General features: G+C 38.6%; 1 protein-coding gene across 22 annotated transcripts in view; it reads right to left on the bottom strand.

The window, feature by feature from the left end:
- The window catches only part of TENM3 (teneurin transmembrane protein 3), a 396952-nt gene that overhangs the window by 92921 nt on the left and 277420 nt on the right, over positions 1 to 26611 (bottom strand). For all 22 annotated transcript variants that reach the window (XM_072333931.1, XM_072333908.1, XM_072333911.1 and 19 more), the window contains 2 exons: positions 22231 to 22469; positions 1127 to 1249 (listed from right to left, as the gene is read on the bottom strand). In XM_072333931.1, the coding sequence (XP_072190032.1) occupies positions 1127 to 1249; positions 22231 to 22469 (362 nt within the window). The remainder of the gene's footprint in view (positions 1 to 1126; positions 1250 to 22230; positions 22470 to 26611) is intronic.

Genomic DNA, 26611 nt, shown 5'->3' with positions numbered 1-26611 from the left:
CTACCTTGTGAAAGGGAAAATGGATTTTTCTGTAATGAAGCAAATACCGCATTCATCAACCATTTAAATCAAGTTTTCCATTCAAAAACTATTGATTTTAAAGCCTCTGTTAGCCAAAAGTGCATAGGCTCTTAAATGTTTTGAGAATCTTAAAGGGCAACATGGAAAAAGGTCGATAAAAAAATAATCCCTTTATGTGGTTTGTATTTTAAAAGCTACCACAACAAAATTAGTAAAGTTTTTTTTGTTTTATATATTGGCTGAATGATTCAGGCTTGGTATTACATGTTAGACATTTTGAGAAAACACATGAACATATTAAAAGTGACCTACTATATTTCAGAGAGATATAAAAAAAAAAAGGAAAAGAAAAAACTCTCATCGGCTACAGAAAGAAAAGAACAAGTAGTATTTAACAGCAAGCTCATCATGCCATAGGAAGCTCCTTGGTCACAAGTTACCTTCTACACACAAACAATAGAGAAGCTTTGAAAATATGCAAACTCCCCTGCAAAGCCTCTTGCGCTGCTAACACTTCAGATAATGGTTGATTATGTTCCTCTGACACAGACACAGGTTTTAGTCTGAAAACTATTCAGAGTTCTCTGAGATTCACAAAGATGGCACCAGGTCCCCCACATGAAACAGTGTGTCCTGTCACAATGGGGACCATGGCTTTGCTGTGGTCATTTCTGCAGCCTAGGTCCCCAAAGGGAGGATGGTCCCTGCCAACCGCAGCACTATCTCTCCTCCCCTGAGTACCCCAAAACAATCATTAGGTTGTTGTAGGCTGTTTTACTTGTGTAGCTGCGATGAGATGTTTTCTGTCCTCATCCAACAGGGCATGTAAATTTCTGTGACAAATTTTGATTGACAACCAGATTTCCTAATTATTACCACCAAGGATTCATCGCTCACTTCACATGTTAGTTTGGGTGTTCTCAGTTGAAATACAACCCCTGCTTAGTGTCTGCATGTCTATTGAGAATTACTATTATTTTCAAAGGCTTCAAACTTTAAATAAACAAAGTTTTGGAAGAAAAATGTTAAAAACTGCTGATGTAAACAAAACAGGAACAAAGAAAATGCTTTCAGAGAAGGAAAGAAATCGGTGCATTTCACTTACCATTTTCTCCAGCAGGTACTGTTACAGGATGTGTTGGCACAGTATCAGAATTCACTTTTCCGTTCTCAAAAGTATCATTTTCAGTTTGCTGCAGCTGCCAGTTGAGGCCAAACAGATGCATTGCTGGTGGTAAAGGATACAGTTTATTTGATGCTCTTAACCACAAAGGCAAATTGCACAAATAATGGCTTTCTACGCTCTGCAGCGGAAAAGTCATACATTAAAAAAAATTAAATTACAGGAACAAGCATTCACAGAATAACAGTTCAACTTAGCAATGGCACAAAGCAATTATTACCACTGTCCTTTAATGACACAGCACTTTCAGTGAATGCAGTTGACAAAAAGCTCACCATTCTCATTTTGAGTCTTTTACTGGTCCCAAATCAATGTTCAAAAGGGGTAGGCAGTAATTATGTCCTTATCTCCTTTTTTTTTTTTTTTTTTTTTTTTTTCTTTTTCTTTTTTCCATTTTTGATCATTGCAAAGAGACAAATCATTTAAGTGAGCTTCTAAGTGACCTACTGAAATGATTTCTGCAGAGCACGGATCTGTTCTGGCTAGTCAAAAAGGGAAAACAACATAAGAGGAGAGGAAGGAAGGTTATGTAGGCACTGTAGGGCTAACCTAAAACATTAACACACTTTCCACTCTGTCAACAACACTGTGTAACCTTAAGCTTTGTGCTCATCCTCCATGCTAGTCTACAGAACAAGGCCAAGATCATCATCGGAGCTGGAGATGCTGGGTACTTAGCTGCTTTGGTAATGAAGACATGTAATGTAGTTTATGAAGTGCTTAATTCCCTGCAGTCACATTCATCAGAAGATGATATCAAGTTAACATGTTTAGCTATGATAATTATAGAAGCCAAAGCCAACCTTCCACTGTGTTAGGGGAACTACCAAGGAACCTTGATATCACCAGGGATTAATGAACAAGCCCTGGGGAGGAACAACAACAGCCACCAGTACATACTGGGGTCTGCTTAGTTGAAAGACAACTTTGTAACAGGACGTGAGAGTCCCAGTGATCACCAGGTTGAACGCAAGCCAGCAATGTGCCCTTGCCAAAAGGAAGACTAGTGGTATACTTGGCTGCATGAGGCGAAGTGTTGCCAGCAAGTTAAAGGAAGAGATCTTTCCACTGTACTCAGTGCTGCTGAGGCTGCACCTTGAGTGCTGCACTCAGTTTCAGGCCCCCCATACAAGAGAGACACGGTCAGAGTAGAGAAAATCCAATGTAGGACCAGAAAGACCACGAAGAGACTAAAGCACATTTACTATGAGGACAGGTGTAGATTGCTGGGCCTGCTCAGCCCAGAAAAGTAGAGTTTCAGGGGGATCTCATCAATGAGATCAATCTCATCATAAATACCAGAAGGGAGGGCGCAGAGAGAACAGAGTGGCACCCAGAAGCAATGGGCACAAAGTGTAGCATAGGAAGCTCCCTCTGAACATCAGGCACTTCTTCTGTGCGGGTAATGGAGCACAGGAACAGGCTGCTCAGAGGCTGCAGGGTCTCCTCCTGAGAGAGCTCCCAAAGGGGCCTGAGCAAGCAACCACAGGTGGCTCTGCCAGAGCAGAGGGTGGAATAGACTAACCCAGTCTCAGGCATGCTGTGATTCTGAACCCCACAGCTAAACTACTATGGCAAAAATAGGGGAAAAAAATCTTACCTAAATGATAAAGATGCACGTAACATTCTTGCTATCTGATGGTCTGTTTCCTTTTGTTCCAATGACTCTTTGATACCACCAGAAATTAATTTTCTTATTATTACTCCAATTTGCTTACAGCATAGTTTGAGTTTGCTTATTCAACGACAGCAGCAATCTCCAAAGGTGGAGTCATCTTTCAGTACCACTAGGGAGTGAAAATACACTGGAGGATTTTTCTCTGCTAATGTATTTTGACTATCAGTGTATCATACAAGGAAGATGATTCACTACATCTTGTTTCTTCTGCTTCTTCCACCCCTGAAATAGATCACTGCTATAGTCGATGTTATTCATTCCTTCTATCCTAATGATAAGCAATTCTTCATCCCACTTAGTTTCATTGCTAATCTTGCAATATCTCTGTATTAACCATGGCAACTCTTAAAACAAACAGACCACAGTGGAAATTTAGTTACAGAGACAGCAAACACTGCAGAATTAAGGCCGTCCTTGCCAGGTGTTTGCCTTAAGCTCTCCCCCTCACTACTACAAAACAAAACAACAGACTGTACCCAAAGACCTATTACTGAATGCTTCAAAGACTCAAATCCCTAGCAGACATGACATATTCTCTTTGTTCCAAATCTCTGACTCTACTGTTACTCTTCTTTCTCAGACTTTAAATTGCCTGTCAAAGCCTGATAATGTAGGATCTTCCATGACCCTAAAACCTTATTTCTTTTTTTCCCTCCCACCTCTTGTTAAAACATAAATCTGACCACTGCCATTCTTGGCACATTCCTAGAATTGGCCATAATTATTTCATCCATACCTCAGCTGAAGTTATTGTTTGTTAATCACCCGATGATTTTATCTGTTTAATATATTTCATCAAAATCCCTAGAGTCTATCCGTTATATTAGTTCACTGGCAGCAATGAAAAACTAAAAGTAGTTAAATATTTCAAACATAGCACACTTCACTTCCTGTATTTCATGGGGGAAAGAAAAAAAAGGGGCATTTATTTTGAAACAGGTTTCTCTAGATGTGCATCCTTAGCAATCACGTGAGCTTAGAACTTCACTATCAGCTCTGTCAGCTGGTACTATGTGTGTGCTCTGTGCTTCTTCATTCTCTACTGAGAGGTCAAAAGGGGAAGACCTGACATGACCTTCTAGCCATTCCCTCATAATCCTAAACAGCTGGAATTTGAAGTCTTCAAAAGCAAGAACTGCAGGTTCTGTATTGATTACATCTCAAAAAAACATAGTTACTACAAGGAAAGCGACAATTACCTTCTCTTTGTGCTTGTGCCTATGTGCACTGCACTGTAGCTGTCTGCTAGAAATGCTAACAGTTATATCTCACAAAAACATCACAAAAACTCTCAGCTTTAACACTGAACTAGAACCAAGTTTAGCAAACAACATTAAAAATCGACAAACAAACCAGCTGATACATGCAGCACTTTCACAAATTTTGCTTGTTAGAGTATTTTTAATGCAGACCAAAAATGTTGCTTCAGAGTTCTAAAGACATTCCAAAACTGATAGCATGTGCTAACACACTAAACAACTCAACCGTCTTCTTGAGAGAGCTCTAAGGAATTTAGGGAAGTCTCATTCCCTATAAACAAAAAGGAACAACGTGTAAAAATTATGCCTGGAAGTACAGGATCAAGATATCAAGATACAGAGCTCAACCACCTTAGAGATGTTGGACTTCTAAAAAATAAGCAAATCGACTGATTAAGACATAATCAAACACTATTTTATCAATACATCGCTTCTGGTTTCCATTTAAAATTCTTCTCTACCAGTCATCTAAATAATGGCAAACTTTAACTCCCTGTTATGAGGACAGTGAGGCACCTGCTAAAAATCCACGATACCCAACAACTGAAAGGCAGTATCCGGTACTGGCAACCCTACACTCAGAGCACAATTCAGTGGGGAGTCTGAGACTGTCAAGTCAAATGTTATGAACTAGTCCTGAATTTGCAGAGGTGGAATGATTCAGGCAGACTGCTGGAGTGTACAGCCTGGTTTGTCTTCCTCAGGCCTAGAAAAAGATGAAGACATTCTTCCACCTTTGAGACAGGGATGTCAAAAGATCAACTTTTTTTTCCTCTACTTCTGAAAACTTTTTCAATTAGGTTCATAGAAATGGCAAGTCCACTTTTTCTTTATAAAGAATTTGATACAGGAAGCAAAATGAAGGGATGAATGTATTTTCCATTTGCCAGCTGTTATTTTTATTGCAAATCCAATGTAAAGCAGTTTATTGATTTTGAATTGGCTGTCAGTTCTAGTTTATTCCTGTTCAGTTTGGCATTTTTTTGGTGTTAGATGGTGATAATGAAGACAATGGATCTCTCCCAGAGTAACCAGTTCTGAGCGTGTAATTAGGCTACCAGATTAGTAAGGGTACTACCACTGGAACAACTAATCTATACTGGCACATCTTCTATGGCAATGAGGACTTGTCAGAGAATACCAGATGTCTCTACCAAGGACACAAACAGCTTGTGATGGCTGTGGTCACAGAACATAACAATTCAATCCAAATAACCACAGCTGTAGGAAGGGATGAACCCTCAGGGAAAGGGTGAAAATATGGAATGTTGCAATTGCAAATGCGTCCACAATCCTATAAGAAAAAGGAGGCATTTCTTAATCAAAACTGGAAAGATTGTTCCCATTGAGGAACAGAATGACTTTTTAAGCACAGAAACAGATTATGATATTCTCTACCTATTCTGCCATTTCAGTACACATCTCCATTCTGGAAAATTATCTCTAGCTCTAGGAGTTGAGAAAGCATTTAACCTTGGGACTGACAGACTTGTTTAAGGCAGTATTTGTAATGCTACCAGCCAAGATTATCAGCTTTATGGATAGCTTTTAGAGTACAGTGGTAAATGATGAGGACTTAATTCTCTTCAACAGGATAGGAAGAAGAGGCATCAGAAGAAACTCCTCCGGGATCAGCGCTGCTCTTTGCATGAACACAGAGTCAGTGTCTGGGTGCTGCTGACAGATATGGCTGAATTCTCAAAGGCGGGAGCAATAATCAAACAATGAAGCTTTTCTTCCTCCCTTTATATTTCTCCAAAGCAGCACAGGGCCTACATACCAAAAGGACTGGGATATTCAAAAGATTCAGAGCTCAGATTACAGAAGGGCACTTATGCCTACAGCAGCATCAAGAAAAATGCTGGTGTTCATTACAGGTTATCAAGTAATCTTACCATCTGTCACCATGCAGTGTTTCTAAAGGGTTTCTGAGGCCTTACAAACCATCTTAAAATACTTCTTCAAGCTTGGCTGATCTTACCTTTCACTCTCTGAAATCAAGGTCTAGTTCTCTGATTTGAAAACAACCTACAAGGTTTTCATTTCCACTTAATAATTAAATAAGCAACTAGGTATACATTTCACAACAAACACTTGGAAAAAAACCCGACTTGTTCATGCTTATATAAAACATTTTACAAAAGACTGCTTCAGGAAAAAGAAGTTGCTTCTATCAAGCCCTTTCATTCTTTAAAGGCTGTCAGCCTGTGTGTCTGGTATGCTCATTTCTCAAGGAAGCATTGCTGTACTTGATGCATTCTCTTTACAAGCAACCTGTTCTTGAGGAAACACACAGTTTTATCACTTCAAAACCCTCTTCAAGACTTTCTTCAGTAAGTAACAAAGAAACAGGTTCTCTTATTAGTAACTAGTAAGAAAGGTGGATAATTTACTTAACTATGTGACAAAACTAGAATGGTGAGAATGGATAACTACCTGCTGAGCACTGCTTAGGTAGAGGTTCCCTTGACTGCCTTGCTCACTGGCTCAAAGGCCTCTTCTGCCAACGTTACGAGAGGTACAGAAGAGAATGCTAACAGAAAATCACTCAAAGAAGACAATAGACAAGCAGTTGGTAAAGCAATCAGACAGATGTTATCCTCCAGCATCCAGGATGCAGCAGCTGTCACTTTTTGCTGGTGAGCTCTCAACAGAAAAAATCTGGACATGGATGTGAGTACACATACTTTTTGAGGCTGATGATTGGTATCAAAAAGCAAGCATATTTTTTCCTTCCAGAAACGAATAGCAATATGTAGTAAAATCAGAGAAACATATTAATCAAAGTTCAAGGGTGTCTTTCAACAGCCATCAGCATCAACCTTATTCTTTAAAGTAATGTGGTTGTCCAGCACACACAAAAAACAAAGCGCATACCAAACACCTCATGCACTGTGCAAGTGAAAGCATTAAATGTGCAGGTGATAAGAATGAATAAGCAAAACTGTATGCATATAAACAGGCTTCCAACACAGAAGTAGCCTGACAGTAACTGGGTATGTATCTAAAGTGCCAGTAATCCAACACGTAACATGCCAAATTTGGTCAGAAAGAGCTCTGAAGGTGACAGTGCATTTTAGGGGAGTAGGAGAAATTTCAAAGACAGGAAGGTTCTTTTAAATAGAAGGAATCAGAACTGGGAAATGAAGTGGCCTGAACTGGGAAAAGGACTTCCAATATTCTCCCATCTCTCCTTAAAAAGAAGATAAAAAAAATAAAACTGAACAACAGAAATAATAAAAAATATATAAATACAGGCTATTTCAAAGGAGCAAACACCTCCCTAAGACCTTCAGAGATACGCTCTATGAAGTACGCTCTATAAATATAAGATACTCAACACTGTGGGGAAAACTTAGCAAGAGGAACTGAACAACGTCGGTAAGCCTCCTTCCTTTCTCCCACACGTTTCAGAGGTATGGTAATCAAGTCTTATTATTCATGAAGATGTACCTGAAATGAGCTTCTTGCTAAGACATTTAACTTATCTTCCAGAACTGCTTCTTCTACATATTTTTGTGTGCTGGTGCTTTCAAACTACGGTTTACAAAATTGCGTCCCTAGAATTAATAGAATAATATATATGCACACTTGCACATAAGGAAAAGTGAATATAATTTATATTTAAAGCAATGCAAAAAGATTATAATTTAAACTAAGTAAATTGCAATTATTGCTCAATCTTATTGAAGGATTGTCTTCTGGTTCATCTTCCTGTTGGCAATACATTTTCAAATGAAATATTTGAACATTGAAGTGGTTTTAAAAATTATCTCCCGTATATTTTTCTTGCAGCTATAATTAGAATCCAAAGCTATTTTGTTCTGAAGGACCTGGAGTGGACCAGAAGATGTGCAAATCAACTGCCAGTGATTTGCATTCATTTGCTCTTTTCTAAGATAATAGGATGTGTTGGGTATTGCTGCAGATCAAACAGTCAATTAAAAACAGTTAATTAAAATTTTAAATAAGTGAATTACAATTTTTAAGTTATTTATTTTTCTGTCTTCCCTAAATCAACAAAAAGCCTATTTTTTTCTGATTTTAAACTAGAGTGTGTACTTATAAGCTTCTTAAAAAGGCGAGCCAACAGGTGCACTATGTATTTATTATTATAGAATGGTCTGGGTTGAAAAGGATCACAAAGACCATCTAGCTTCAACCCCACTGCCACAGGCAGGCTTGCCAATCACCAGACCAGGCTCCCAAAGTCACATCCAACCTGGCCTTGAATGCTTCCAGAAAGCCAATGGCATCTTGGCTTGTATCAGGAACAGTGTGGTGAGCAGGACTAGGGAAGTAATCCTGTACTCAGCACTGGTAAGGCCTCACCTTGAGTACTGTGTTCAGTTTTGAGCACCTCAGTACAGAAAAGATATTGAGGTGCTATAGAAGGTCCAAAGAAGGGCAACAAGGTTTGTGAAGAGCTTGGAGAATATGCCCTATGAGGAAAGACTGGAGGAACTGGGACTGTTTGGTCTGAGGAAGAGGAGGCTGAGGGGAGACCTTATTGCTCTCTTATTGCTCTCTTACAGCGAGGGTGGGGTTGGTCCCTTCTCACTGGTGACAGCTGACAGGATAAGGGGAAATGGCCTCAAGTTGTGCCAGGGGAGGTTTAGATAGGATACTGGGAAACACTTCTTTACAGAAAGGGATGTTAAGCACTGGAATGGGCTTCCCAAGGGAGGTGGTTGAGTCACCATCCCTGAATGCCTTTAAAACTGTTCGGATGTGGTGCTCAGGGACATGATTTAGTGGAGGGTTGTTAGAGTTAGGGTACTATGGTTAGGCTGTGGTTGGACTTGATGATCTTTAAGGTCTTTTCCAACCTGGGTAATTCTAAGATGGTGAGTCAGGTGTTCACAACAGAAAAACTTTCTTCAACCACTAATCAAAGACGATTATGTACTGTTTAAAAGTACAGTTGCATATGAGCTGTTAAGAAAGATGTGTTGTGGGCTTGGTATAACTATTTTTAGTACATTTACCAAGAAATGGAACATTTATTCTTCTGTAAACTTGTATGTCTAGATGTCTCGTTCTAGTTGTCAAGCCAGTGACTTTTACATAACAGTGGTCTAATTCTGTCAACAGCATTATGTGAGGCACATTCAAAGCTTAAGGGAGAATCCAGATTTCTTACAATAGAGATCATTATTCAGTAACCACTTACTTAAAAAATATCTATTTATTACAGCTTGTTTCGCACTTGCCATTCATTATAATCACCCAGCATTCTCTGATACGTGCTAGCCCTTACCATAACCCATAATGCCATTGGTATTATCCTGGGCCTTTCCTAAACACATACTTTGTTTTTTTTTTTTTTTCCCTTTTCTTTCCCCCCAAATAATACTGTTCACAGTTAACAAAATGGTGAAAGTTATTACAGGTGCAGAAATTATGGGGACCTGCATACTAGATTGCTGACTGCTTAGAGACAGGGTTCTCTGAGTTCACAGAAGGGTGTGAAAAACATTCCACAAATTTGGGGTTTCTATCTAATAAAGTCATAATCAATGACTTCCTTGTCAAGAGTTGTGGAAAAAAATTCCCTGATTTATGCTTTCCAAGACTGGGTTAAGATGGTGTAATAATTAATTCTCTGTATTCCTTCAGGCATTTCTTTACTCTCTTCCTTCAGTCTTGTAACTCCTTCCTTATCCTCCTTTAAACTCACTTTCCAGCTGAGGCCCAGGTTTGCACTTATCTATTTCATTTTTTTCTACAGCTACAACAGAAGTTTTGCTCAGGGCAACATCCTTAAATGGCAGCCCTCATAAAACAGCAGTGTAAAGAAAAGCAATGCCAATGTAACATCTCAACACCCATTGGAAACATCTCACTTAGGCAAGCACATCAGTGAATGGGCCCAAGCATTTTTATAGTGTAAAAACCTTATTGCAGGAAAAAAACAAACAAAAACAAAAGCCTCCCACCAAATTTCTTGAGGGATATAATAATAATGAAATGGCACTATGCTATCATGAATAACCTATTTGCACATTGATGGCATAAAGAAGAGCAGTCTGATGAAAAGATTTAAGAACCAAAGGAAAAAGAAACAGGAGACAATTACTGTGATGTTCAAAGGACACATCGAGCTGGGATTTTATAGTATATAGTTAAACACTCATGTTGCATATTTCCATCTCATGACTGTCTAAAAAAGATCAAAGCTATTTTATTCCATATTAAGAATGACAGAATATTACAGCAAACACGCAATAAGGAGAAATGTAGTAAGATTTAATAAAAGATGATAATAAGGTTTGATAAGAACTTTTGGAATGTTACCAAATGTGGAATGCTAGATGAAAGCATCTGCACGTAGAGACTGTAGTGTGTTATTTGGAACCCCACAGAGCTAAACTGTGATTAGAACTACATATTTTTCCATAAATTAGCTTTTGTTTTGAATTTCCTGCTGAGATCATATGCAAGTTGATTGAACGTGCAAGTCAACATATAGGTTTTCTCATTCTTTGCTGTTTGCTAGGCTTCATGGTATCACAACCACAGCTGTCCACTTGGGAGATCAAAGGCAGGTGACCGAGGCCAAAACAAAATAACCTGTGAACTCTTTGCAAGATTTCTTCACAGTGACTTAGATCAATGCCAGATAATAACCATTCACCTACATGAACTCTACAATTGTGTTGACACATAAGCAAAGCACTACATGCAGATCAATTTGCAACCATGCAATTTCCACTTATTTTCATATTAAAAAGCAGAAAGAACATGCTGAGCTCATCATCAAAGAGGCCTTTTTCACAACTCCATCTCACTTCAAGACCTTGTAAGGCATTAGCTATCCAACTGCACATGCTAATGATCTTGTGTAAAAAGTTTCAAGGTTTAATTCAGTTTAGAGATTTCAACCATCCCCCCATAAAAACCTCTCTATCACTCTCTTCTTTAGTTCAGCTCCTCACTATAGTACCAGTAATCATGACTGGCCAGAAAAAAAAAATAAGGGCAGAGGAGAAAGTAGCCACTAGATACAGAATCCTTAATTTTATTGTCATCAATATGTTTTATATGGATTGCAGTAACACACCAAGACAGTAGTTCCTACAGAGGTCTCATTAAAGTGAGATGTGGCATTTATGAAACTAATCGTGTGAGCAAAGATGCACTCTAGGCACGTAAAAAATACTACCAATAAAAAGAAATCAAGAAATTAATTTATCATAAATGAATTATGGAAGAAACTCATGATACAAAGACAACCATACTGCTAACTGTAAGTCCAGTGGTTTGTACCTCAGGAGCCTTTTCTTTAATAGCTATGTAAACCCTAGGAAAAACAAGGTAGGATTACAGTTCCAGACTAAACACTCTCCCCTCAACACCCACTAAATCAACTATGACACTGAACTATAAAATCTTACATGTGATCTTAAGAATAGACAGCCTTACCTCTAAAGCAGCACTTACTAATAAAACTGATGGAGAGAACTGATTAGTCTTGTTGCTGTATGAAAAGGTATCGGCTCAGTGATAAGGACTTATTTCAAACTTCTAGTTTTGGCTCTGGGTGAATTGAAATAATAAGAAAGGATTGAATTTATCCCATTCAAACCTGTGTATACCAACATAGCATTACTTCTACCCAAAATTACTAATAGGAAAGAGACAGAAAAGAAGCCTGCTGGGGACTGAAAACCTGGCAAATAAACTGAAAAAGAACTCTCACTTGGCACTGTGAGAATCACACAGAATCACAGAATTGTAGGGGTTGGAAGGGACCTCTAGAGATCATCGAGTCCAACCCCCCTGCCAAAGCAGGCTCCCTATACCACGAAGTTTTGGAGTCAAATGCAGACCCAACTCTAACAAAAAGTACTTCAATAGGAACTGCTCTGGAACTTGGCATTTCAAAGATGAAAGAGAAGATGAACAACAGATGAGTCTGAAGCTTTAAGAAGAAAGACAAATTTACTGGAGCAAATTACTGTGTTACACCTTGTGTGAAACTCAAGTAGACTAGTGTTTAGCACAAGGGTGCTAACAATACACAGCTGGCTCCTGTATTGCTGTATTAGAAGTATTAGAAGAAATGATTTTGTGTGATCCTTTTTCACTATGTTTAGGCAAAACCACTCCTTATTTGGTTGGTTGGCTTTACCATTGAGGGTAACAGAACGTTTCAAATGCATAATCTCAGCAGTTGTACCATATCTCCTATTCCTAGATTAGAAAATCACGAATGCTGTTATAGGTTACAATTCCAAAGAGACAACCTTCTCTTTGGTTTTGTGAATGAAGTCTCCTGAAGTGGCATGTATGTGAAAACACAGGATCTTGTATTTAATAGCTCCTATTTACTTTGGAGGACCCATAACTTGCATGCTTAATTAATCGCTGCAATGGGGGAAGTACACCTGCATCAAAGCCCATGTGTACTTGCCACCTGAGTCACAGGTGTAATACCAAACAGATTGCTCACAACAAGTTTGGACTCATGCACTTGACTTTTTTCTTTCAATGAGTAGAGAGAGATTTGCAAAATTCTCATCTAAGTCAGGTGTTTTAGCAGAATGATTTTTTTAAAACCATTTAAAACCAGACAAAGCAGATTTCTTCACAAGACGCAAGAAAGGACTGCAACTTAAAGATGAGATACAATTTACAGAAAATAAGCAATTTTGACACTACACTACTGCTTCAACATATACTGTAATTCAGATAACATGTCTGTGCGTGGACAGCACATCTGTAAGGGCCAACTTCTTCCTTCATAAATACAAATCAGAAACTAATGGGAACTAGCAGCAAAGAAAAGAGGTCTGTAAATCTTACATCAACAAACAATTTAAATCATCTGAGTAATTTCACCTCTATTTCACAGAATAAATTTGAAGAACTACATAAGCTCAATACTCCTAAATGTAGCATGTATTCACCTCCACTGATAAAACAGGAACCATGCCTCTGAATTATTCTAAGCTTTTTATTAATCCAAAAGAGTAACTAGCATAATTTAACTACAATTCTCAAGTATTTGTCATTAGGCTGAATAACTGCTACAAATTTGTGGGTCTTCCAGAATATTAGAGAAGGAACACAGAGAGAAGCACATTCCCTTCAAGCACATGCTTGAAAGACATTTCAGTATTCCCAGAAACACCATAGTTTGAAAAGGAACAGTACTCTGCAGCATGACAGCATAATGACACAATGTAGGACCTATGGAAAATGACATCATGTCATCTTGTATTTCATCACTACACGTGTTACATCGCCAGGAATACTGAGTTTCAATCTGCTTCACCGGGCAAAAGTGGAAGGGTGGCAGGACTATTGACAAAAACCTTGTGGTAAATCGTAACAAGAACACAACCCTTTCGGGAGTGGAGGTGGGTATGCTCCTTGATGGATTAGCTTTTTTAATCCTGCAAAATCTTGTCAAGTCTCTTTCAACCTCCTGACTGCAAATTACAGGTTCCTACATCCTTCTGTGTGAGGATTATCTTTCTCAATGAATGTTTTACTTTCAGTGCCATTAACAATAATAGCACACAACATCTACAGCACCAGTCAAATGTTTATACTCTGCTCTCCTGAAATAGTAACTATGATGTTTTGTGCTTAGTATAAAACTGAGTAACAAGATCTTTGCTTAAAAAAAACATCAGCTAAAGGCATTATCTCTAACAGTATTCTTGCTAGAAGCAAAAAAAGTACATTCAACGTGCTCATATTTCAATGTGCTTAGTTGTGGTGCAATGTCAGTGAAAGATATTGATAACATTTTTAGACTGATCAGCCCAACATGAAATGAAAGATACTGAAATGTAACAAATGATTTTCTGACTAGGTACTCCCTGTCTCTCTGTTCTGAAAGATAGAAAGGGGTACAAACTAGAAATAAGTATTTCCATGCTATGGTGACACAACTAGCTCATGAGCCATGTCTGCTCTAAACATGGTACAAACCTCATGCATATACCTAGAAGCCACAGGCAAAAAACTTTCTCATGTTGGATATAGCTGAAAATCACTGCAATGCATAAACCCACAGAATTACTAGCACTAATATTAAGCTTCATGATTAAGCTTAAGAACGGTGTGGACAGTTGTGCCTATTTTAATACTGCTGCATACGAAGAATACACCAGAAATGAGTTGTCTGACACCTTATTTGTAAGGTATGGTCTACAAACACCAGTTATCTTGCTTTTACAGTTTAGTTTTTGAAGGTTATGAAGTGCTGAAATAGAACTAGGAGACTGGCACTTCAGACTTCAAGGACTCTCTCTCACTGTTACTGAATCCTACCCATTCTGGTTATTAAAATCTCTCAGAAACTTTAGAAGATGGGTTCTACTTCCTAAATAATTGTACATTCACCAGCTATATGGGTACAAAGCCCCACACTGCAGTCCTAACAGCAGAGGCTATACGCTTTTTAGTACTGCCTTATATTTCTATGAGATATTTACGGCTCTGTGCTCCCAGAGCTAAGTCCAGCAGTAATATGTAGTACAACAGGTTGACCATCGCATAGCAGAACCACACACTGCAGAGGGGCTGACCCTTTCAGTCCTCCACAGTACTGTCATCAGGGCAACTGCTGTCTGCAGTATCTGGAGCTGAGAGAGACCTAGAAATGTCCATTCTGGACAGGAACAAGAAAGCGATATGTACCTAACCTACAGTTTCCTACTTTGAGAGGCAGACACTTCAAACTACCACCAAGTTGGAACTGATAATGCAAATCTCTAGCTTATGAAGGGAAGGATGATACAAGAACACCACTACTGCCTCCAGTAGCCTCAGAGACACCCAAGACATTCCTTAAAAAGCCTGAAGGATTGTTATGATGAGATGCTAACTGTGACTAAGAATGGAGTTACGTACCTTCCAGAGTACTGCAGACAGTGGTTGCTTTCACAGCTGCACACGTTTGCATACATTGCATAAGAACATGCAAAATTGACCTGGTTCTCCTAAGTGCTTGGTACAATCAGCAAGCACTAAGAGAACACCCTTGTTGTGTATAATTGGGTGGATGTTTTGATACTTTGTGATGCATTGATTTGGTAAACGGTAAAATCTCAAAGAATTCTCCAAATGATGAGAACAGACCAAGAGGAAATGAAAAATAGTTCTCACATTCAGAATCACAGAATCAGTTTTGTTTGAGTTGGAAGGGATCTTTAAGGATCCCTGCAATGAACAGACACCCACATCTTGATCATGCTGCTGAGAGCCCCTCCAGCCTGACCTTGAGTGTCTCCATGGATGGGACATCCACTGCCTTTCTGTGCAAACTGAGCCAGTGCCTCATCATCCTCAGTGTAAAATACTTCTTATGTCCAATTGAAATCTCCCCTCTTTCAATTTGAAACCGTTTCCTCTTGTCCTACCATAGTAGATCCTGCTAAAGGGGAAAGACTTCCCCATCCTTCTTGCAGACCTCCTTTACATACTGGGAAAGCTGCTCTCAGGTCTCCCCAGAGCCTTCTGTTCTCCAGTCTGAGGAAACACCAGCTCTCTCTCACAACCTGTCCTCATAGGGGAGACTTTTCATTCCTGGGATCATTCCTATGGCTCTCCTATTGATGCACTCCAACAGGTCTATGTCTCTCCTGCACTGAGGACTCCCCATCTGGATGCAATGCTCCAGGTGAGGTCTCCGCACAGAACAGAGGGGCAGAATCACCTCCCTGACCTGCTGACCACACCTCTGTTGATGCAGCCCAGGGTATAGTTGGCTTTCTGGGCTGTGAGGGTATACTGCTGGCTTATGTCCTGCTGACATCCACCAGTATACGCGAGTACTTCTCAACTCAATCCTTTTGTCTCACAGTTTGTATTGATAGTGGGAGTTGCCATGACCCAGATACAATTTTTTTTTTTTGAATCTGTAATATTTACAGGTATTAGTCTACTTCAGCATCTCTAATTTGACGGAATGAGAAATGCAGTGAGAGCATAAACCTGGCAAAATGTGAAAATCTGCCACACAGCTGCAGACAGAGAACATATTTCCAACCCACACACCTCAGAGAAACATTAGTCATAACCAAGGTCCATGCGAAACCTAGGGAGGCAGAGTGGGAAGAGAATGCAGGCACTCTGCTGGAAAGCAGAAAGAATCTTGGAAATCTTGACAGAGATTCCAGAGACAATAGCACTACAGCATTCAAATTCAAATGTGGGTCAAAGAGAAAGTTTGTGAATACATAATGAAAGTAAAGGTGATTAATGGCAACTAAACTATATTCTCCCTCATGCCTGTTAATTACAATACCTACGCCAAGTACTATAATAAAAATTCCATTTAAATGGCATTATTAATTAAGTTGTTTTCTTCTATCCTGGCAGTAATTGAGCTTTATGAACAGCAGAATATTGTTAACTTGGCACTGCAATCAAAAAGAAGTATTATATTGTTCTTTGCTGATAAGGCAAAATAGGTTCCCTTTGATTACAGGTATATTTCGTTCTTCTTTAGTAAGAAAAACCCACTCCTAAGTCCATTAGTCTTGTGACAGGTGGTTCTGCCCTACTAGGGCATCTGTCACTGAGCCCCACAGAAAAGTTATCTCTCTGGTCCTCTGCAATCTGTGAGTAGATGTAAAAGCCAGTAGCTGTCACACTACATCCTCAATAGTGTGAGCAGGGCCACAGACAAACTCCAGAACAACACTGGAGAGATGGAAAGTTAACCTCAGTGTGCAGTAACCAGAAAATTTCTAACTTTTCAAGATCACTTTAAACCCACCTGCAAGAAAGTTAATCAGCCCTTACATCTAATTTTCACACACTACATCCTTCTGTGACAGTCTCCTCTAACAACAAACCTTGATAACTTTCTTTCCTGTCAATCCATCTCCTCTACTGACAAAAACCTCTTCAGTTGCTCTGTTCTTATTCTCAAGAAATTCCTCTCACACCCTGAAGATAATTGTCCATGCACATTACTTATTAGAATTCATTAGCAAATAAATTTGCAATTTACTTTAAATATCTTCAGATATTGGATCAGTAACAATGTTCAGATTAGGTAAAAAAAATTGAATGTACAATGTAATAACAGAGGAATAAACACAATGGATCCATCTTTATATAAACACGGAAGATATGTATTATCTGTGATTATCTAACATGGCTTTCAAGTCTGGTATCTCTTCTATGTTCATATTACTATGTTATTATTATGTTCATATTTCCAGTTTGGATTACATCTATGTGGTCATCCCTGAGTCACAGAAGAATAGTGACATTCCTACTGACTCTCAAAGAATGAAATACAAACTACAATACGTATTTTCCCAGATGTTTCACTTCAGTTTAACAGTTAGCTTTCTTGTTAGATTTCCTGTCTGAAAAGGTTTTACTTAACTGCTCACAAGAAGCAGTGGAGATAAAAATATTCCTGTGGTCTTTTTTATTTAATAAAGTTCCCCCCCTCCTGCTTCCCCTCAGGAGATTTCTTCATTTTACTACTGATAATTATTTACTTTATCATGAGGAGCAACAGGCTGGTGTAAATTCTTCTCCTAACCACCAGCTGCAGAGCTAAAACTAGAACAATGATTAGTTCTGAGCTACACAGAGGCTAAAACACTCATAAAATACAAACAGACTTCAAATTGTGACAGACTGTTCTTGAGAAGTCAGGACAGAAGAGATGGACTAAACAGATCAGGCCTCATAATGTATTTGAAGACTATTTTATGTTAATAGAAAACTACTTAGTAGATGTAGAAAAACACTCATGATGGACAGGTGATCTATCAGTACACAACTCTCAAGCCCAGTTGAGTAATCCTAATTCCAGCACTGACTGAGGAAAACCATCTGCCTGTTTGATGACACACAAGTGAAAAGAGCCCTTGGATCAGCTTCTTATATCAACTCTGACAATGTCATTGGCAGTGAAGAATCAGGTGCCAAAACAATTTTTGTGCCAGAAAGAGGGGCCCTGATATCCCCAAATTCTCTTTTATTTGATGCAGCATGAATCTCTGCTAAAAAAGAACTGATTACTGCTGTACCAATTAGGCCATTACTGTAGCTAGTCAGTCTGTGTTATGCAACAACACACTGAAAACAACTCCTTCTGACTGATGCATATATTTAAAACTGAACAGCTGGCTCTTCAGTTACAAGAAACATCAAAGAACAATCAGATCCTCCTATTAACAACACCAAAAGTAAATAGAGAAGATCCTCAAATACGTAATTGGTAGGATGGTGGTTATATGCAAAACTTTGATTTGATGTCCATTTTTTGCCTAGGTGTTGCCCTACCAAACTGTCACTTCATGCATTCACTGCAAATGATGGATGCCAAATGAGGTAGTAAGTCTCGGGGAGAAAAAAGGCAAAGTTCTGTTTTGTCTTGCACATTGTAAAGCTGGAGTCTATTTCTGGCACTCACACAGACTGCTCATACAAAGTTGGGTAAAACTCTTCATGTGTATATAAAAAGAGATCAAACAAAGCCAACATCATATTTCTTATTCTTTCATGGCTTAAATTTAATACTTTTCCTCCTAGTCTTCCAAACAGTGAAAAATAAAATGATATTTTTCAAAGTTTTTTGAAAATGTTCATTTTGGAAATAAAATCGCTATTTTCTTGGTTGCAAATCTTATTATGTATAGCAGTTAACCAAATGAGCTGTTTAAACAAATTCCAATGTAATCTCAATCCCTAAACTAAGCAGTTTATATTCTTTCTTCTCCTTTTTAGCATGCTGTTTTGGGGAGTTGTTCTTCAAATCCTTTACTCTAAAGTAGAGCTGCTTTTTTATTTAAGTCTACTCTTCTATACGTGCTACACTCCGTTTTGGTTCAGCACCTCATGCATGCTCCCGTTGATTAAATAATTGTTTCTCCATAATTAAATATCAGATAAACCCGTTAACCAAAAGGTCAGCACTTTCCACAACTCATTTTTATTTTCTCTAGAGATGAGCAGGTCTCATGGACAGGAATAGTAAGCTTCAACATCCTCTGCGCTTCAAAAACAGTTGAGAGACCACCAAGGCTTGAAAATCAAGAGTATGTGGGAAGGCTGGAAGTGAGACTTTCCTTACTTCAGACTGAAATAATGTTTTTCAACTCCTTGTGACCCCAAAGACTGTATTAAGTGGCCTTACAGTGTAGCACTTGCTCTGGTCCCTCCCCATGTTGCTATCTGCTGCTCTCACCTCCTCTTTGTAGACTTTGTAAACACAGGAGTCTTTCCTGTCACAGCGATGGAAGAAGTGCAAGACAGACCAGACTCAGTGTAGTTCCTCTCCTCTGGCAGGGCTAACTGACTGACGGAGCAGTTCTGCAAAGGCAGACATGAAGTCTAGCAAACTGTCTCTTCTGCCGTATGTTGTCTGAGCAGAGGGGATAAAAAGTCATTTTCTCTATCCCATACCTCTGTAGCTAAAACATGCCTGGGTAAGACATGTTCATCCCTCACCCCCAGAAGGGTCTGCTATGCTTGCCACCAGGTGAGTGATCCAGTTAGTCCTTCAACCTACAGCTGTCACAGTCACACAGTGGACACAAGCCATACCATGTTCCTTATCAGTCCATACCATCATAGTTGACAGCAGTGGCTGAAGCATTTTTGTGCTTGTGGCAATGCCTCTCTGTGATGTTAAAAACACATCTCAAACACCTTCACAGACATGACTTGCCACCTCAGCTGCTGCAGGCCTCAGCAAACAAGCTGGATCACTGTGTTTTGGGCACACTGCAGTGCTGGAGGTCTCACAATACCACAACCCTTCCCGAGATTATATTTTATTATCAATTACCTGCTCAGCCATTTCTCTTTCATATCTACCCAGCACAACATTTAACCAAGATGAAGCACTGTTTCCACCTTACATAAATGATTTTCACCGATTCATACTTAGATGGCCTACTAAATGGATAGTATTTCTGATACACCTGCAGAGATGGTAAAACCACAGTTATGAATGAGTGTAATCTATACATGGTTTTATGGACCCAGTGTGATCTCTAGAGAGCATCACTGAGTGCTGGATTTTACATTTAGATTGCTGAGCTAGCTGGAGTATGTGTAATATCACCAGTAGGCAGAGAGCTCCCTACTGACTACGGGCAAAGGAAGGCCCTCATGCATTCTTCATTTCAGCAAGTATGTGAACTGGCAAGAGCCCATGAAATGCTGTAAAGCTGTTTTTGTTTTTTGTTTTGCATTTTTTGTTAGTTTTTTTTTTGTTCCCCCCCCCCCCCCCCCCCAGAGTATGTGAATAAATGATGTGTGGAGCTGAAAGCACTCACTCACTGGAAAGCCCAATTCTTTCCCTGAACACAGGAATAAAGGCACAATTGACATGCTTCTATATATATGATTTTAAAAAATATATTTATATAAATTATATATATAATAAGTATATATACATCTATCTATCTATCTATCTATATATATATCTCCATGCCTGTGGGAGAAATAATCCAGATCAGCTATTTTCTTGCACCTGTCAGATTCATAAGTAATCTTGCTCTTTTGGGCTAGCTGACAATCAGATCTTCAATATTTCACTATCTCTATGGCCTTATTTTTCCTTATTTCTTGATAGTGATATTTCAATACTGAATTTTTTCTTACACTTTTTTTGGCAGCAGATATTTGATGATAATGACTTAAGAGGCAGCATTATGAAAGCTGAGCACAATTACTGTGCTTTATAAATGGGAATATTTCAATCCTACTTAAAAAAAAGATGCAGTGTTAAAGCTTAACTCCAAGCCACACCTTCATACTCCTGTATATATTCACATAAGAAACAATCCAAATCATGACAAATATTGGGCAGTAGTGTCAAGCCCTACGTTCATATAAATGCGTTTTTTACTTTGGTGTTCACAGTTGAAGTGGAAAAGGTGTTCCAGGAGCTCTGCTTTGCTATAGCAGAGAGGAATTTCTCCAGCTACTCAGCAACCCAGTTTTTTGCATTGTTCTCAGATGCTTCAGCCCAGAAAGAACTACTTCAAAGGCTTTATACAGCTTATGCTCTGCCTTGGATTGAAATGTAGAAAGCCTGTTTCAACAAAGGCAATGAAGATTTAAGGATCAGAGGGCCTTCTAGGCTTTGTTATTAATTTACCCAGATCTTAAAATGAAGAAGAGAAGGACAGATTGACTCTTCCCCCTTCTATTTTCTTTCCTTGACTTCCTAAGACTCTGAATTTGAGTGCAAGCAATGCCTTACAAAAATCAGACCCTCATGCTTTTATTAACGCAGCAGCGCTGACTTAAACTTCTAATTAAAAAATCAGTTAAAAAAAGTCTTTGGAAACCAGTAAAGGACTCAGAGGTAACAGAATATGTGATCTGGACAAAGTGATGGAAGATACACACGCAGTAAAAGCCTGTTCTGCTCCCATACAGAAATCAATGTTTTTCTCACAGTTAAGCAATTAAACTGCGTAAAACTCAAATGGTATATTTATAGAAAGGATTTATGAAATTAAATAAAGTAATGAAGAAATAAAAGAAATCACATAGAATACAAACTAGGAAAGAGTACTTAAAAAACAGAAAATAATTTAAAAAACAACAACAATAACAACAACAACAAAAAAACACCCTATAGAGGCAGAAGAAGCCTCCTCTGCATGTTGTCCTTTAGGACAACTATTTTCCCTACCTCGTAATCAAAGTTTATATCACACTTTTGCTCCAGCTCTACACACAAACATACATGTATATAATAAGTGATAACTGTAACTCCTAAGTGCTTCATTGCTTATATATAACGCAAAACAAGAAGAAAAGAGTTCCACAGGCTTGCTGCAAGTTGTGTTTTGTGAAAACTTCACAGCCTTCATTTTATAGATACATTTGTGAGGACTAGACACCACATAGCTTAATTGCAATTCAAATACTTCTTTGAAGTTAGTTCAACTGCTGTTGTGTCACAGAATGCTTTCAAAGTATTCAGATTTTCTATTATCTCAAAAGAATCAGGAGTTTTTGTTAAGTCATTGTCATGGTTTTTACTGTTACCAAAAACTTTGCTACACACGAAGGCTAATATGGGACAGTCCATCTGACATCCCTATTTATGATGACAGTTATAAAATAAAGGAACTCACCTATGAAGTAGGACAGCAGTATTGCCAGCAGCACTGAAACCCCTACAGCACAGAGAGCAGTACATTTCCAGCTACAGTACTTCGAAGACTTCTTGAATTTAAAAGCACTTCTGGACAGAGTGTTCCTAGGTAGTGGCCGAGTAGGAGGGGAATAAACAGAGCCGGATGCCATTGTGTACCCTGGTGTTGCAGTACTGAACAGCGGTGTTGTCCCTGTTCCTGTTTTGAATAGGAAATGCCTGTGGAAGGAAAGAGCGCATGGTAAAGTACAGAAGTAAACTGAATTGGAACACAGGCAGTCATACTGTTTTTGCTTAACGTTGGGTATTTTTCAATTGCCTAAGAGCATCCAGTCTGCAAAGGATCACAGTAGCAAAACTGGTCACAGAACTTGCACTTTAAAAAGGCGTTTTCCCTTGAAGATCAGACTGAAAAGCTCTCAAAACATTAGTGATACACTGTTACACAAAAAGGAATCGGAACCACAAGAAAAAAACAAACACCAAAAAGCCTCTGGTAGAGAAAAGGTATCTGGGAGTTTACCCAACAAGTAGGGACACACTTTCTGCTGCTGTTTATTTTTGTTGTCTTCAACTGCAGACTACAGGGAACTCCATTAAAAAGTCAATATTACGCAGTCCGACTGTAGCCCACACTGCTCATCACATTCTCCTGGGTCAAATACAAATAAAACAGCAATCTCTCATATAAAGTTCTGACAATTTTGCCCAAAATTAGTCAGTTAAAATATGTTCTTTGTGTTCTAACTACATAGCTCACTAATTTCTATCTCCTCACACGTAATCTTCCTGTATCAAGATCTGATTTATGGACACAGCAGCCAGTTACAGTCTGGCAAGTAATCTAAAGACACATATTCAGTGGGAGCCCAGAGTGAACCTCAGCCAAAATTAGAAATGAGAGGCAAAGCCAAAGTTAAGACACTATTTGAGTTAAAAATACACTTAATTGAAATGAAATTTTCTCAAGGAAATATTACTCCTTGCATTTATCTACATTCTATTTTAGTTCACACCAGCATAATTAGTTCAGAAAAGCCTTTAAAAGGAAGTACAGCATACAGGCATACAATACCTGGAGTTCTTCTCAAGGCATGTGTGCACACCTCCAGAAACAACAACACTTAAGTCAAAAGTCTTGGCACCGGGTCTTTTTCCACTGATTTGTTACATTGGCAACTCTGCTGTGTAAGGCCTGGCCTTCAGCAATGAGGCTTCGCAAAGCGAATACGTTGTAAGTAAAAATTGGAAGGAAGTCCACTGTGGAGAATTTCAAACTTACCAGGTGCAAAAGCAGCTAAACAAAACTTCAAAGGAGTTTGCATTCTTGATTAGGTGAGAGACCCTCATGAATTGCAGACATGCAGGTTCTCCTGAAGCCAAGTAAGGGCACGTCTGTGTCATTCTTATCTACTGCATGCCTTATACACAGTATAGGTCAGAAGTTGTAGCACAGTATGAGCTGACTTTGGAGGGAAAGGCCCTCTAGCTATATCCCCAGACATCAGGCTCATCAGGACTGCTTCTCTGCTGACAGCACTTTCAACCTCCAGGGCCCATGCCTGGATCCTTGGATAGCAACATATCAGCCTATACTGGTACAACGGCTTCATCAGAAATGCACTGTAGAGACACTGAAAATTAATTTGCCCCAGTGCAGCATGAGAGAAATAGCAGCAGATAAAAGTTTGCTATGAATTTGATGAATTTGAACATAATGGCACAAGCCCCCACCTTAAAAAGATTTCCATCACAAATACCATGAAATATTCTATATGCAGGTTACTTTGTTTGGAACAACATGAAACTTGCTGGCAGAAGCAACAGATGGATATATATTAGATCTACTGATGCACAACAGTACATGCAAGTTTTACTGAGCTTCTGAGCAAAGAGGATTACTAATGATTTCAAAAGACAATGCACTTGTGGTTTAAACCTTCTATAAGACAGTGCTTCATTACAAGTTGTGACATTTACTAAGTAGCAAACACAAAAACCAACAAAGCCTAGCCTGATGTAGAAGGTGCTTTACCTCAGAACCACTAGTTTGATTTTACAGACTCACAGAAGCATGCAGATTCATTAAGTCCTGATAAAGAGTCTTATTCACTTGACCTTTATTGCTCTTTCATTTCAGGCTATACATGGTAAAAGGTATCTCCAGGCCATGTCTGCATAGATCCCAGGATAACAACTAACAAAAAGAAAGCTGTTTCCTCCTCACTATATAATGAATACTGCTTTGGGGGACAGAATTATATAAATAAAATGGGAACTCTCATTATACGAACACTTGCATGGACACTTATCCAGTCCTAGTGTTAATAAAATAATGCAACAAAACTCTCAGTGTATGATTTTTTTGTTTCTCCTCTGAGAAAGCGAGAACTGAGATGTTGGTATAGCACAACCTAGTAGAGACTGTAATCCACATTCTCAAAGCCTTCGAGGAGTTAATCCCACAGATAAATCTGGGAGATGGCCACATATCTGCAGTGGTGTAAGCTGTCACAGCTCTGACAGTCCACCTCAGGCATCAAGGCAATGAAAGAAAATTGTAACTTTTATATGTGAATTCAGCAGTGTGCAGTCTTAGGCAGCACGCAGCACGACTCCTCACTTCAAGCTATTACTCCTTTCCTTTGAATCACATTAATACAATGGCAGAGTGGTTGTACTGGCTGGCTGGAGGCTGCTGGGGGAAAAATCCAGAGACAGCAAAAGACTGACAAAAAATAAGAAAAAAAATAGAAAACAAACAAACAAACAATAAAAAAACACCCAACAACTGACATCTTCCTCTGGGTAAAGAAAATTTGTTTGGATTTCTCTCTTTCTAATAAGTGAGGTTACTAACAAAGTGGTCAGAGACTCTCCTTCTAAATCAGCTCAGAGTGATCAGTATTTAAAGTGCAATGCTATCGGGCTTGCACATCTTGCCTGCCTCCCCAAGCCATGATCCTGTGCGACAGACATGCAGAAGGATGCAGTATCTGACAACAAATCCAGGCTGCTTCCAGATAATGCTGAAATTCTTTACGCTCTTGAAATATAATCTATCTGCAAACAATTTTAATTATCTATATATCCATTTATCTTGTCTTTTCAAACCATGGCACTCAAGTAGCTACTTTTTAAAGCCTAAACTGTTTGCACTACTTGACCAGGCACCGACTTACCACCAATTACATTACATTTAATCTCATAGGAGGCTTACAGCATCTATAAAAGCATATTCTTCCATTCAAAACTGATCATTTAACAAGTACTTGCTAGATCTTCCATAAGCAGCACTTAAAATATTTTATTAAAGCTTTAGAGTACAAAATTCCACTGAATCCTGCAAATATTTTACAAGGCCAGCTAGTTCTACTGTTATTAAATAACTCAATTCACTTTTTGAAGCAAATAGACTTCTACTTCCATGCTTATTCAACATATACTTCTGACTACTAATTCAATATGCGTTTCTATTTAAAAGTGTAGCTAATCTTAACATTTTAAAGAGAAAAAATGTAGTACCTAGAAGTTATGAATTACAGCTTTGCGATAAAATACAAGGTTATGTCATAAACTAATCCTTGCTTGCAAGCTGGGAAATCACCTTGTTTCACAATCGGCAGACATTGCGCTTAACTTCCCTCTTTTGAGAGACAGAAATACAGTACCAAAACTCAAAGAAGAGAAGACAGGACCTTCTGAATAAAAATAAAATTATCGTGCTTTTAATTTAACTCAATACCAGGGACTGGTACATACAATTTTTTTTCCCCTCCTCAAGCTGGGGGTAGAATTCACACCAAATAAGATTTTCTCTCTGCTGCCACTTCCTCTGTGGAAGATAAAATTGAAGTAACCTCTACTAAATTCAGTAAATATGAAAGTGGGATGAGAAGAAAGCGATAAAAAACCCAGGAGTTGGGCAAAAAGATTACATTAAAACTGTGGCCTCTGAGAAATGGAGATGGATTACGAAACTATTCAAGGACAGTGAGGCACAGACCCTAAACCCAAATACTTCTGACATAAGGCAGTACAGTGTTCAACAATGGAAATACCATTTAGAATGACTTTGTAACAAAGACTTTTCACCCCAGTTCAGAATAATACAGATACTCCATATTAATAAATGCAATGTTATATAAACACATCTAGAAGACTCTAAATTCCAGAACAGCAGAAGTTCAGACATTATACCAAAAAATTATCTGTGACAAAAAAAACTGTTCTATATTACCTTTAAATATGTTGCTCACAAACGTTATAAAATTATTGAATTTTTTTAGCATTCATAACATAACCTCTACATTAGATACATGAGGTTCTTTTAGCTCATACTGAAATTGCTTCAACTTACA

This window comes from Excalfactoria chinensis, chromosome 4, assembly GCF_039878825.1.
Source record: "Excalfactoria chinensis isolate bCotChi1 chromosome 4, bCotChi1.hap2, whole genome shotgun sequence".
Classification (NCBI taxonomy): Eukaryota; Metazoa; Chordata; class Aves; order Galliformes; family Phasianidae; genus Excalfactoria; species Excalfactoria chinensis.
This window is presented reverse-complemented; position numbering and strand designations above follow the sequence as displayed.